General features: G+C 40.6%; 1 protein-coding gene across 2 annotated transcripts in view; it reads left to right on the plus strand.

The window, feature by feature from the left end:
- LOC143022246 (uncharacterized) overlaps positions 1-15,077 on the plus strand; it is a 31,464-nt gene that overhangs the window by 5,381 nt on the left and 11,006 nt on the right. For both annotated transcript variants that reach the window (XM_076180378.1, XM_076180386.1), the window contains exons 3-5: positions 5,614-5,820; positions 6,958-7,158; positions 8,297-8,436. In XM_076180378.1, the coding sequence (XP_076036493.1) occupies positions 5,614-5,820; positions 6,958-7,158; positions 8,297-8,436 (548 nt within the window). The remainder of the gene's footprint in view (positions 1-5,613; positions 5,821-6,957; positions 7,159-8,296; positions 8,437-15,077) is intronic.

Raw genomic sequence — 15,077 nt, forward strand, 5'->3', positions numbered from 1 at the left:
TCTCTCATTTGTCTGAAACCATTTCTAAATATATATATATATATTTTGTTTACCTCACCACCCTTTCCACTCATATATATATATATATATATATATATGTGTGTATATGTATATGTATTTACCTAGTTGTATTTTACGGGAAGGGGAGCTATGCTCGTGGTGTCCCGTCTTCATATCTCATTTTATCTAAACTATTTTTAAATTCATGTATTGTTTTTGCACATACCACTTTCTCATCTAACTTGTTCCAAATGTCTATTACTCTGTGAGGAAAACTGTTCTTTTTCATATCTCTTCTATAGCTGTCTTTCTTGATTTTCTTTCTGTATCCTCTTGTATTTCTATCATCCCATTTTATTAGATTCTCTCTATCAATAATTTCTATGCCTTTCATGATTCTGTGTGTGTGTGTATACACACACTCACACTCAAAAGTGGGAAGTGAAATTCAATATAAATAAATGTAGTATAATGGAATTTGGAAAAAGTAAAAACAGAATATCGAGAGATTATAAAATTGGTGAAGAGGTAAAAAAAGTAAACTCAGAAAAAGACCTTGGAGTGATGATCAGCAAAGACTTGACACCGGATAAGCATATTAATGAAATAGTCAGAGAAACCTACAATTTATTGAGGTCAATAAAAGTAGCATTTCCCTATTTGGATGAGGAAATGATAAGAAATTTAACTACACTGATAAGACCAAAACTCGTACACAGCAACACTATGGACACCCAGTACCAAAAAGAATATAAGAAAATTAGAAAGAATACAAAGAGCAACAACAAAACTGGCACCAACTCTTTCCAAAATGACATATAAACAAAGACTGTCCAAATTAGAATTACCAACTCTGGAACAAAGATGGGAAAGAGGAGACCTACTATCTATAGAATTATGAAGGGAATGGAAATCTTAGATAAGAATGATCTATTAAAATGGGACAATGGAAAAACAAGAGGACATGAAAAGAAACTAAAAAAAGATAATTACAGAAGAGATATAAAGAAAATAGCTTCCTACACAGAGTGATAGATACTTGGAACAAATTAGACAAAGAAACAGTGTGTGCAAACACTATTCAAGATTTTAAGAAAAAACTTGATGCTGAGAGATACAAAGATGGGTCACCACGAGCATAGCTCCCTTCCCGTATAATACAACTAGGTAAATACAACTGTCAAGCTACTGTGGTGTCTTGCCATAAGATTTTGTGTGACCTGTGGTGTGAATGTGGTACGGATGGGGATACACGGTATATATATATGTATGTACCAATTTGATTCACTAATTCAAAAATACCTTGGAATTACATGTCATTTGCTAGGTTACAAAATGTTTCTTGACATGATTTCTTCATACATACATACATATACCAAGGCTTTTTCCCCCTTCCAAGGGAGGTAGCCAAAAAGGGAAAGGCATAAAAACACTCCCACCCATTTCATCCCTAAATACACTCCACACCCCTCCCACCCTCCCTCTCATCTGAGCACCTCCTGGATGACGGGTCATCCCTGCACCCTGCCCACCGCCCTGGGTCAGAAGCAGTGTCGCAAGACACAGCACTTCCTCTGTTGAGGAAGGAAGGGAGAGGACGGAAGACAGAGGTGAGTGGAGAATGGTTGTATGTGGATGATGTTGTGATTGCATGAGGAGGAATGGGCGGGTGGGTGGGGTAGTATGTGTGAGTAAATTTTGATGCAGCTCGAAGGGATTTCTCCCCATCCTCTCCTTATATGCAAGGGGGGACGGAGAGGGGGGGTCGCCGATTAAATGATTTCTTCATAACTGCAGGTAAAGAACATGAACTGAAGAAAAAGTAGAACTTGAGAATGGTGAACAATTTTTTTTTTTAAATGTGTGCAAGATATCCCCACAAAAATAGGAATGTGAACATTTGAAGCCAATCATGAATGGATATGGCTTCTTATCTAGACTGACGAGTTAAACACCATATGAGGACGGAGCCTTTATTTGTACGACATTTCGCTTATTACAGCTTTTTCAAGTACGAGTTGAGATACATATGCTTGAGATTAAATAAGGGGAAAGGAGGGAACGGGGAGAGAAAAGAAGTAGGGAGGAAGGAAGAGGAGGAGGAGGAGAAGGGGGATTGAATGCTGGGAAAGGTTGAGAATGCTGGCCCAAACGTCCGCAGGCAAGATGCTCACAAAGTGTGGTTTAAAATTTTGCTGGCCATGGGTATTAGGGAAATAATGTGGGGTGAGATGTTGAACATGCTCCTATTTTGTTCAATAGTGTTCGTTTCTTGAATGATCACTGCTTCCAAACACTTCCTGCGGATCTTGTCTGGTTCTCATATCAGCAGCTCTGCATTCTTCCAGTCCATAAGATGGTTTTCCCTGTTTTTATGTGTCACACATACATTGGTGGTGACATGCCTGATGTGATAATGGTGTTCACGTATTCGTGTATTCAGGTCACGTGACGTTTCTCCGATGTAAACTTTATCACATCCCGAACACGGAATACGATATACACCGGCTTTGCTGCCCGGTGTTTGGTTGTTGTATGTTCTCATCTTCATGATGTCTTTTATCGTCCTGTTGGTCTGGCACACTACTTCCAAATTGGTGGTTCTTAAAATATGTGTCAGGTCGGTGGCAACGTCGCTGGTTGGCAACACGAGACGTTTTGCTGTGCTGTCCTGCTGCCTATGGCTTTCCTGAATCTTAGCAGCCTGCTTTCTGCAATTATCCAAAAGACATTCTGGAAATTTTATTGTTAAAATGGTCTCTTTAATAGACCTGCATTCTTCTTCTAAGTATTTTGCACTGCATATCCTAAGTGCCCTAAGGAAAAAGCCTGTTACTACTCCTCTCTTGGTCCTAATATCATGGTGGGAGTAGAAATGAATTAAATAATTTTTGTTAGTGGGCTGTCTATATACACGTAGTCGTCGACTTACGACCAAGTTCGGTTCCGACAGACAGGTCGTAAATCGATCTGGACGCAAGTCGGTCTATATATATATACAGTATATATTACCCTTTATATAATATATATATATTGTATATTTAGCATACTGAAATAATCTTAGCCTCTTTGAACTATGTTGTAATAGTATTTTTAACCTTTTTATAATTTCATCTGATTTTCTTTGGGAAACGTAGCCTAGGCCTAAGCATATTGAATAAAATTCTATCATCTTTGACCTATGATATTTAATACTGTATTTGTTAACCTTTGTATTATTTTACCATCAGACTTTCTTTAGGAAACGTATGCATACTGAATAAAATCTTATTATCTTTGAGCTACGTTGTTTAATATTCATTAACTTTTTATCATTTTCGTTAGGAAACGTAGCCTAGGCCTACGCATACTGAATAAAGTCCTGTCATCTTTGACCTACAAATCCTTTTTTGTTGGTTACATTAAAATCATTATAAAGCAAAATTAGGAAAAATATTTCGAAACACATTCTTTTCGTTTACGTACTGTACCGAAAATATTGTTATCGACAACAGACTAGGCATAAACAAAGTTTACTGTTACATTTTATTAATCGCAAAATATAGAAATACAAAATGCTGTGCCGAACATTTTGTCATTGACAACAGACTAGGCATAAAAAAATACTGTTACATTTTATTAATTGCAAAACATAAAAATACAAAATGTAAGGCAAAATTAGGATTTTTTTATTTCAACAAAACACATTCTTTTCATTTAAGTACTGTACCAAACATTGTTATCGACAACAAACTATCCGAGGCATAAAAAGTTTGTTATATTTTATTAATTGCAAAACATACAAAAATACAAAATGCAATGCAAAATTAGGAAACATTTTACTTCAAACAAACAAAATGAAAGAATATGTAGCTGGCTGGGATGCTGACGCTGCCGGCAGCTTGCGAAAACTATCGTATTCGCGTCTCGCAGCGTGCGGAGTAATGTACTGCACTGCCAGGCATAACATTGCAATTCTATTACTCTATTAAATGTTAGATATTATTGCACCATCTCATGGTCGTAAAGTCGATCAGTCGTAAGTCGCATAGGTCGTAAGTCGACGACTACCTGTACTATAAATTCAAGCTGGTTACCATGTTTAAAGATATGTGTGTCCAAGAAAGGAAGAGAATCGTGGATTTCTTCCTCTAGGGAAAACTGAATTGTGGGCTCTACTTCATTTAATGCTGTCTGCAAGTGATGAAGATTGAAATGCCTGGGTGTGATGAGTAAGATATCATCCACATATCGCAGCCAGGTCACATGCTCGGGAATGATGTGAGCATCTTGCCCGCGGACGTTTGGGCCAGTATTCAATCCCCCTCCTCCTCTTCCTCCTCCTCCTCCTCCTCCTCCTCCTCTTCCACATTCTCTTCCTTCCCCCCTACTTCTTTTCTCTCCCCATTCCCTCCTTTCCCCTTATTTAATCTCAAGAATTCTTATTTAGACCTATGACAAGATTAGAATAACACTTCTCAGTATTGTCATTGATCATATTATGTTCCTGAGTATTTATTTACCCATGGAAATGCATGTATATCTTCTATCTTGCCTAGAAATTTATGAAAAACATATAAAATACAACACACTCACAATGCTGTAATCACCACAGTCAAGCCTGGCACCCTCACAACAACACAAATATACCCTTGTAAAAGCTGATACATGATTGCCCAAGTATCCACCATCTTGAAAACAACGGGCCAATGACAGGCCTTGATGTATAAAAGATAGCCTCAAGCATAAACTGTATGGCATAAAATAAGTGTGATATTTGAAAAGCACCACAATTGTGGCCTGACAGGGTCTAATGTAAATGCCACAATTATGCTTGACAGGGTATAAGGGTTAATGTTCTGTACAGTGTACATTTTCAAAAGCAGTGACAAAAGGTTGGGAGTACAGGGTCTTGTATACAAAGAAAGGGAAAACGGGTATCAAAAGTTACAGCCAATAGATGTAAATAGAGATATGTGTCTGCCAATCAGATGTATCAATGCTGTGAAAGCTTGGGTCAGATGGGTGCATCAGTTTCAGGGGTCTGGTATGATGATGTCATCAGTTTGAGCCAGATTTGTCAGCAAATGGATGGGATGACCATGAATTCCTTTATTTATAGATTCTTTGAAAGTGTTCTCTCCCAAATTAGGGGAGCTTCAAGGATCTACAGTCTTCTTGTGTCTTGTGCTTGTCCTATTAAGATGATAGAATAAACACTTTTGTCACCAGGAAAAACAAAACAAAAAAACTTAATTGCATTCCTGGTCAGTGTTAGTCAGAATCAAAGATGTATTTTGCTGATTTACCAAACCTTCTCTGTAGTGGACATATGGGGTGCTAGACTACTGTCATATTTCAGTATTACCACCTAATTAGTTTGAAACTAATTGTACCAATTTCAGGCAAACATAGCCTTCCCAGCACAACCATAATTCCATATACACTTTTCACCTTGTGTACAGCCTTATTGATATTAAGCTACTATGACAGGACAAAGTAGGCAGTTTCATCATTCAGGCAATAGAATGATCTTACAATATATTATGGCTAAACTTAAAATTGCATGATAATACAAAGATTAAACCATTTGTGAAATGTTTCTAGCAATAATACCTTCTTAATTTCCTGCAGGGCCTTGTGCTTGAGGTTAATCTTCTACGTGAACTACACCATCCAAACATAGTGCGCTTCATCCACCATATGATTCACAAGCGAACCACAACTCTGTACATTTTAATGGAGTACTGTCCCGGAGGAGATCTAAAATATCTTATATCAAAGTGCAAACACACAGGGACATTTCTTGAAGAGGGATTCATTTGGAGGATTCTAAAGCAAGTAGGTTTTATAGTAATGTGTTTTGTTGGACTGGAATTAATTTCATGAGGCTAGCACAAATAAATGCAACAGTACATATTTACATAATTACATATATATCAAGGGCTTTTTCACCCTTACAATAAAGGTAACCAAGTCAAAAGGCAAGTACCCACTCCCACCCATTCTTCTCCCATCCACCACCCTTTCTTCCCTCACATAATAGCTCCTCATGGATGACAGGTCATCCCTGTATCCTGCTCACTGCCCTGGGTCAAGCAATGCAGCAAGATGAGCACATCCACAGCAAGGCCACTTCACTTAATTTGGGAACTTCCCCCCCCCCTTCATCCCCTCATACAGAAAGAAGAGAAGACAGGGAGAAATCCCTTTGGTTTGCTGCATCAAAATATCCTTTACACATAACCACTCTCCCCACCTTCCATGCATCACACTATCATCTATACACAGCCATTCTCCATGCACCCCTATCTCCTACCTTCTCTCCTCCTCCTTCAACATACATTACCCTTGTACTCAACGCCCCTTTCACCCCAACCATCCATCCATCTCATCTTCGGTCATCCCCTCAAGTTCACTCCCTCCACTTCAGCCTTCCTCACCTCTAACTAATCTTTCTTCATTCTTTCCATGTGTCCAAACCCCAGTAGTCTTTCATCAGCCCTACCTGCGATCCCATCTCCTTTTCCACCCCAGCTCTCCTCCTCACCTTGTTTCTCACTCTATCCAACCTTGTAACCCTTATCATACTTCAGACATTTCATCTCAAACACATCTAAACTTTTCTTCTCTGCCTCTATTGAACTCCAAGTCTCCACTCCATTCAATGCAATGGGGCACAATCATCCCTTCATATAATCTCCTCTTTGTATCCATTCCCAAATGTCTATTTCTCATGACACTTTTTAATTCCCCAAGGCACTTACTTCTCTCAGTCTACCATTTACTTCCACATCCAGGAGGAGCCAAGAAAAGAGGGAGAGAGGGGTGATGGGAGTTGAGTGTGTGGGAATAAAATGGGTGGGAGTGGATTTATACCTTTTGACTTTGGTTACCTCCCTTGTAAGGAGGAAAAAGCCCTTGGTATATGTATGTATTATTATTATTAGGATAACAGTCTTCACCTATTTTTGACAGGTGTGTGAAGCCTTGCATGCATGTCATTCACGGCAGCTTCGAGGTGGAAGACTGATCCTTCATCGGGATATCAAACCAGCCAACATATTTCTAGACAGTGATGGAAATGTGAAGCTTGGTGACTTTGGCCTTGCTCGCACTTTAAGCAGTGATGCCAGCTTTGCTACCACTTGTGTTGGGACACCATTTTACATGAGTCCTGTAAGTATCTTTGGTATAGCCTTTGCTTGATCCCTTTGTTATGGTGATGCATACTGCAGAGTTAACTTTTGCAAATGCCATATGATACTTGCCTGTAGAGACAGTGATGGTATATGGAGTGCTACTTAAAATTTCATGTAATATAAATAATAGGAACAAAGTGGATGTTGTGTAGCATTCTGCCACTAGGTGAAATGAGATGTACTTTTTGTCATTGTACCAGTGGGAGTGAGCATGAGTGGACATGTTGAGTTAAACTTGCTTTTATAATGTCTTATTGAGGTGGTTCAACAAATTTACAGTGGCATATCTCCTGGAGCAAGAAGTTCATATCAAGTTTTGCTTCAAAATTAACAATACAGTTGCATAAGTCCAACAATTGACTCTAAAAGACTGGTGACAGTGCCATGTCTCAAAGCAGAAAATTTTCTGGGGTAGGAGTACAACAGAAAACTTTGAAATTTCTGGGGTAGGAGTACAACAGAAAACTTTGAAAAGAATAAAAAGATATTTTGGAAGGAAGTGGTGTGAGTTAGGCAGAGGGTAAAAGGTAAAAGGTGCAGACAGACAGATGTTAATGAAAGTGAAGTCAGTAAGGAGGTGATGGTTACAGTATTTTAGAGAGCTGTTGAATGTGGAGGAGGATATGGAGGGATTGATGGTGGCAGTGGGAGGCACTAAGAAAATGACAGTAAATGGAAGAAATATAAAAAAAAGATGAGGTAAGCCTTGAAAATGATGAGAGCAGGTAAAGCACCTGGGTTGGATGGGTATTATGCAGTGTTTGAAAAAGGGAGGTACAGTTATAGTGGACTAGCTAATGAGGTTGTCTAATGTCTCTTAGGGAGGGGAGAATGCTGAAGGAGTGCCTGTATAATTCTGCTTTATAAAGGAAAAGGGGACAAATGTGAGGGAAGTAATTTTAGAAGGATCATTTTGTTGAGTGTAGTTGGGAAGACTTATGGGAGTTTTAATTGAGAGGATTAGGATAGGAACAGAATGATTGGTGAAAAGCATTGCAAGTTCAGGAAAGTTAGATGTATGGATCATTTTTTTTTTTTTTTTCACAGAAAAAAGGGCATAATACAAACCAGTTTAAAACTTTGCATCTTCAAACATGGTTTCTTTCAATTTTCAGGAGGTGGTTGATGGTCGAGAATATAATGAGAAGTCAGATATTTGGTCCTTAGGCTGTTTAATCTATGAGCTCTGTGCTCTTCATCCACCATTCCAAGGTGCTAGCCAGAAAGACCTTGCAGCCAAGATTAAGCGAGTCAGGTAAGTTGATTTATTAGACACTGGGTATCCATAAGTTACCTGACAGTTCTGAACCTGCTTGAATGTAAAAGTGTTACGCAAAGTTTTGGAACTGGTAGGTGATCAGTTCACCCAGCTCTGTCATGCAGGAAACCCACAGCTACAGCTTCTAGGAAGACCCATAAGTCACCAGGAAGAAATATTGTATTGTTGTCTAGGGATTGGTGGGTGAGAAGGTGGATATAAAAAGTGATCCAGATATTTCTGGATGATGCTACACTTGTGGTTGATTCTGAGAAACTGAAGCAGAGTGACTGAATTTGGTAGGGAATGTGATAGAAAAAAGTTATGAGTAGTAACCTAATTGTAAAATACAGGAAAGAAGCTGTGCTCATAGGATCCTGTAAGTATGGGTACAAGTAGTTAATGCATGTACAAGGAATGATGATGGTGGCAGGTTGGATGTGAGTGTGAAGGGTAGCAGAGGACAGGGCAATCCCTCATTCCTGAGGTGCTGAGATGAGATGGGTAGTTGTGTTTTGAGGTGGGAGGGGTGGTTGAATGTGTTTTAGTGTATTATTTAAATGGGTGTGCATTTACCTAATTGTAGTATACAGGAAAGGGGCAATGTTCATTGGGTCCTGTCTCCTACTCTCTAATTCATCCTACCTAGCTGCCTCAAATTCATGTACAATTTCAACTTGGTCTTTATCCTTAATTTCCAATTATCTATTTAGATTTGAATTTGTGGTTTGTTTGAGCATAGGCTCTATCACCTAAGAAGTTTCAGGAATTTATGCATCAATGTGTAAAGCTGTACTTCTTCATATCTTTTTGATGTGTAGTCCTTAATTTATTCTCATGACCTCTTAAAGCCCTCCTATCCCTAACTGAAAAATCTTTTCTGTCAATGAAATCTATCCCCTTTAGTGACCTGAATATTGTAATCATATCATCTCTTTCTCTTCCATCTTTCAAAGTTGGTAGACCCAGTGCTTTTAGTCTCCTGTATGGTTTATTTGCCAAGCTGGGAACCAGTTTGGTTTCTGCCCATTATATTCTCTCACATTGCTTATATCATTTACCCTGTGGGGACCATATCACTTATGCTTATTCCAGTCTTGGACAGACCAGGATTTCTATGAGTTTTTTCATCATCTCTTCATGCATGTAGTGGCTTGCTCTGTTACACAGACATCCAGAAAAGGGAGAAAGGGTATTTAGTATACATGGCTTTATTTTCATTTATACCCCATCTGGGGTATTGGCTGCATGTTATTATGGGGTTAAGAGCTGCTCAGTAGCATGCAGCTGATAGTTTAGGGTCTATATGGGGTGCCTCTACTGTAAGAGGCTCATAGATAAAGGTAGAAAGAGGGATCAATCAATCAGTTAATCAAATCAGCCATCCTGAGTCCACTGCTGAACAAAGGCCTCCTTCATAGCATTCCATGAATCACACGACCATGCCATCCTCTGCCATGTCACTCCTGCAAACTTCTTGACCTCGTCTCTCCACCTGTCTGGTCTCCCTCTTCCACGCTTCCTATCTCGCAACATCCACTCAGTAACACACTTGCTCCATCGGTCATCAGTCATCCTCACTAACTTACCTGCCCAATTCCACTTCTCTCTTACTGCCTCCACAATATCTTTCACTCTAGTCCGCTCTCTCACCCAACTTGCTCTCTTTCAGTCTCTCAGTGTTATTCCCATCATTGATCCTCCATTCTTCTCTGTGCAGTCCTTAGCTTTGTTTCCATCACCTTCATCAGTTTCCAAGTCTTATACCTGTAGATTATTGGTGGTAGAATGAAGTATGATAGGGGTTACTAGGCTAGATAGAGTGAGAAATGAGGAGGTGAGGAGGAGAACAGGGGTGGAAAGGGAGCTGGGAGATAGGGTTGATGAAAGAGTATTAGGATGGTTTGGACACATGGAAAGAATGAGTGAAGAAAGATTAGTAAAAGAAGTGTGGAAGGCGGAGGTGGGAGTGAATATGAGGGGGCGTCCTAGGATGAGATGGATGGATGGGGTGAAAGGGGCTTTACAAAAGAGAGGAATGTCTGTAGAGGAAGGATGGGAGAGGACAGAAGATAGGGGTAAATGGAGAAGGGTTGTGTATAGATGAGGCTGTGATGCATGGGGGGAGTGGGTGGGGGATGGGGGGTGAGGAAGTATGTATGAGAAAAAATTTGATGTAGCCCGAAGGGATTTCTCCCTGTCTTCTCCTTTCCTGCATGAGGGGACGGAGAGGGGGGGTCGCTGTATTTATGAAGCGGCCTTGCTGTTGATATGCTGTGTCTTGCGACACTGCTTCTGACCCAGGGCAGTGGACAGGATGCAGGGATGACCCATCATCCAGAAGGTGCCAAGATTGGAGGGGAGTGGAATATATGGGAAATGAAATGGGTGGGAGTGGTTTCCATGGCTTTTTCTTTTTGGCTACCCCCTGTGTAAGGGGAAAAAGCCTTTGGTATATGTAAGTATGTAGAATGCATTGATTGTAAACTTTATGTTTCAAACATAAAGGTAGAGAGCCTCTCAAGATTTTGTTATACTTACCAAACACTTTCCAACCAATTGTAATGTGTCTTTTTATTTCATTATCATGATATTTTTGTCACTTTCTCCATCTGGCCTAAATAATTATACTCTTCAGTTTCCTCAAGACTCTCACCATCAGTTATAATCTCTTTACTTTGAACTTTCGTGTTGAACATTACTTTGGTTTTACTCTTATTCATTTTTAAACCTAATTAATTTTTATTGGATTGGCTGTTTTGTAAACAATTGTTTGAAGGTGAAGAAGGCAGGGATAGGACTAGGCATCCTAATCTGTAGTCCCAAAGGGGACATTCCTAAAAAAAAAGCAAAGGCATAAGAGGGTCTGGGAGGAGTTTTCCAACCAGAACCCTAAGGTTTGGGTCTTTTAATGTGTGGATGTGGTACAGATAAGAGTAAAAGGGAAGAGATAGGCAGTATGTTTGTGAGAAGAAAGATGGATATGTTGGCTTTGAGTGAAACTAATTTGAAAGGGAGGGGTGAGTTTGAGTTTTAGTTGGGAGGGTGCCGGAAGTTAATAGAGGACAAGGGAGAGAAGGGGTGGCTATACTAGTAAGTAAAGAGATAGGTAAGTGTGTGGAGTGGAAAGAGGTTTCTTCAAGGTTAATGTTGATGAAGATGAAACTGGGAAGGGAGATGTATTTACATAGTTGTATCTTATGGGAAGGGGAGCTAAGCTCATGGTGTCCCATCTTTGTATCTCCATATCCAGTTTGCTCTTAAATTTTTTTTATTGTTTTTGTACACGTTTTTTATCTAATTTGTTCCATACATCCACCACTTTTTTAATACATCCACTTTTTTTTCTTTTTTTTGGTTCCTTCTATAATTGTCCCTTTTAAGCTTCTTTCCATGTCTTCTTGTGTTTCTCTTATCGCAATTCAATAAGTCTTCTCTATCAAGGACTTCCATGACTTTCATAATTCTGTAGATGGTCAACAAGTCACCTCTTTCTCTTCTCTGTTCGAGTTGGCAACTTTGTAGCTGCTCTCTGGATTCTCTCAACCTTCCTTATATTCTTTTTTGTACTGGGTGACCATAATGTCACTGCATGCTCCAATTTAGGCCTTATTAATGTGACAAGTATTTTCTTTATCATTTCTTCATCCAAGTAGGTAAAAACCACTTTTATTGATCTTAGTAAGTTATAGGCTTTGCCAACAATTTTGTTTATATGTTTGTCAGGGAACATATCTTTTGTGATGATTACTCCCAGGTCTTTTTCAGATCCCTCTTTCTTTACTTCTTTTTCACCAATTTTATATCTTCCTGATGTCTTTTTTTTTTTTTTTTTTCGAACTCCATTATGCTACATTTTTTTTTTTTATGTTGAATTCCATGTTTCTGCCCCATACAGTGCTGTTGGCACAATCACTCCTTACAGTCTCCTCTTAGCATCCATTCCCAAATGTCTATTCCTCATTACACTTTTTAATCCACCAAGGCATTTACTCGCTTCTCTCAATCTACATTCTACCTCCACCTTTTCCTGCCACATTTGCACCCAAGTATCTAAAACTATCCACTTCCTCCATTCGCTCTCCCTTAATGCTCACTTCCAGACTACTGCCACTTTCACCCCTTGTACATCTCATCACCTTACTTTTACCCACATTTATCTTCAGCTTTCTTCTATCACACACTCCCAAACTCTGTCACCAACTTCCTCAATCCCTCCTCCGATCCTGCCACAAGCGCAGTGTCATCCGCAAACAACAGCTGGCTCACCTCCCACTTTTCTCCATTTTCTTTAACCATCTCCAATCCCTGACCCACTACCCTTGCATTTACCTCTCGCACCACCCCATCCATGTATAAGTTGAACAGCCAGGGCGACATAACGCATCCTTGACGAAGTCCCACCTTTACCTCAAACCACTCACTCTCTCCATTTCTAATCCTGACACAAGCTCTACTACTCTCATAAAAACTCTTGACAGCTCGTAGAAGCTTTCCTCCTGTGCCGTATATTCGCAAAACCTCCCACAGTGCCTTTCTGTCTACCCTGTTGTAAGCCTTTTCCAGATCCATAAAAGCCCAAAAAACATCCTTCCCCTTTCCTATAGCTTTCTCACATATCTGTCTTACCACAAAGATGTGATCTACACAACCTCTACCCGTCCTAAATCCACACTGTTCCTCACCAATTACTCCCTCTGTTCCTCTCCTAATCCTCTCAATCAAGATCCTCCCATAAGCCTTCCCAACTACACTTAACAAGCTAATCCCTCTGAAACTACTACATTCACACTTGTCCCCTTTTCCCTTGTACAGTGGAACTATACAGGCACTCCTCCAGTCCTCTGGCACTCTACCCTCTCTCCAGCAAATATTAACCACTTCACTACGGGACTTAAATCTCGCGGGCAGCAGCCAATGCCAGCCGTACGTGTTGTAATAATACTCGCATCATAAAATATAGTCACCGCTTATATCGATCGTTCTCTCTTTCACCCGCGAATTTTGAAAACCACAGAGAATGGGATTCAGGGCACATTTGGGAGAATGTAAAAATACAGGGCCGACTACAATAAATATAATCAAGACGCCGATATGGCAGCGTCACGAATCCACTTGCTCCTCATGATGCCTACATAGGCGGCACCGTATGGAAGGGGTTAACCCCTTCGTTACCGACCCGTCAACCTTACGTAAACAAACATTTCAAACCATCCCACAAATGGCTGGAGCCTTATGTTTGTAAACACAGACACTTGCCACCACGTGGGTAGAAATAACCCAGAAACCGAGGCCTTGAGAGCCCTCAATACACAAAGCTTATAACTGTGACACATGCATGTCACGGGGAGCACGCTCGGTTCCTGGTGGGTGCACTCAGCCGTGACACGCAGGTGTCACAATACACACATCCGGTACTCAAGGGGTTAACCACTTCACTCCAGGCCAAAATCTCGCGGGCAGCATTAGCTGCCAGACGTACGATGTTGCGTCATAATACTCGCATCATAAAAAATAGTCACCGCTTATATCGATCGTTCTCTCTTTCACCCATGAATTTTGATAACCATAGAAAATGTGATGAAGCCAGTTTAGAGAGTATGTCAGTTATGCAGGGACAACTACAATAAATATAATCAAGACGCCGATATGGCAGCCTCGTGTATCCACTTGCTCCTCATGCCGCCTACATAGGCGGCACCGTATGGAAGAGGTTAAATAACCTCACCAGCCAGTCCACCATCACTGTACCACCTTTTTTCAGACATTCTGCATGGCATCCATCCAGACCAGGTGCCTTACCTGCTTTCATCATCTTAACAACTGCCTTCACTTCATCCTTCCTTATTTCTCCTCCATTTTCCTTACTCATCACTCTCATTTTCTTAGCATTTCCCACTGCAGAAACATGGAACATAAGAGAGAAGGAGTTTGAATGTGTTTGAGATGAGGTGTCTGAGAAGCATGATGGGGGTTACTAGGCTGGATAGAGTGAGAAATGAGGAGGTGAGGAGGAGAACAGGGGTGGAAAGGGAGTTGAGAGATAGGGTTGATGAAAGAGTATTAGGATGGTTTGGACACATGAATGAGTGAAGAAAGACTAGTAAAAGAAGTATGGAAGGCAGATGTGGAGGGAGTGAACATGAAGGGACGTCCTAGGATGAGATGGATGGATGGGGTGAAGGGGGCTTTGGGGAAGAGGGGAATGTCTGTTGAGGAAGGACGGGAGAGGACAGAAGACAGAGGTGAATGGAGAATGGTTGTATATGGATGATGTTGTGATGCATGAGGTAGAATGGGTGGGGGGATGGGGGGTGAGGTAGTATGTTTGAGGAAAATTTGACACAACCTGAAGGGATTTCTCCCCGTCTTCTCCTTTACGCATGGGGGGACAGAGAGGTGGGGGTCGCCGATTTGATGAAGCGGCCTTGCTGTGGATGTGCTGTCTTGCGACACTGCTTCTGACCCAGGGCAGTGGACAAGGTGCAGGGATGACCCGTCATCCAGGAGGTGCTAAGATGGGAGGGAGGGTGGAGGGGTGTGGAGTGTATTCAGGGATGGAATGGGTGGGAATGATTTTATGCCTTTTCCTTTTTGGCTACCTCCCTTGTAAGGGGGAAAAAGCCTTGGTATATGTA

The sequence above is a fragment of the Oratosquilla oratoria genome, chromosome 3 (genome assembly GCF_046742065.1).
Source record: "Oratosquilla oratoria isolate Oo_2021 chromosome 3, ASM4674206v1, whole genome shotgun sequence".
NCBI lineage: Eukaryota > Metazoa > Arthropoda > Malacostraca > Stomatopoda > Squillidae > Oratosquilla > Oratosquilla oratoria.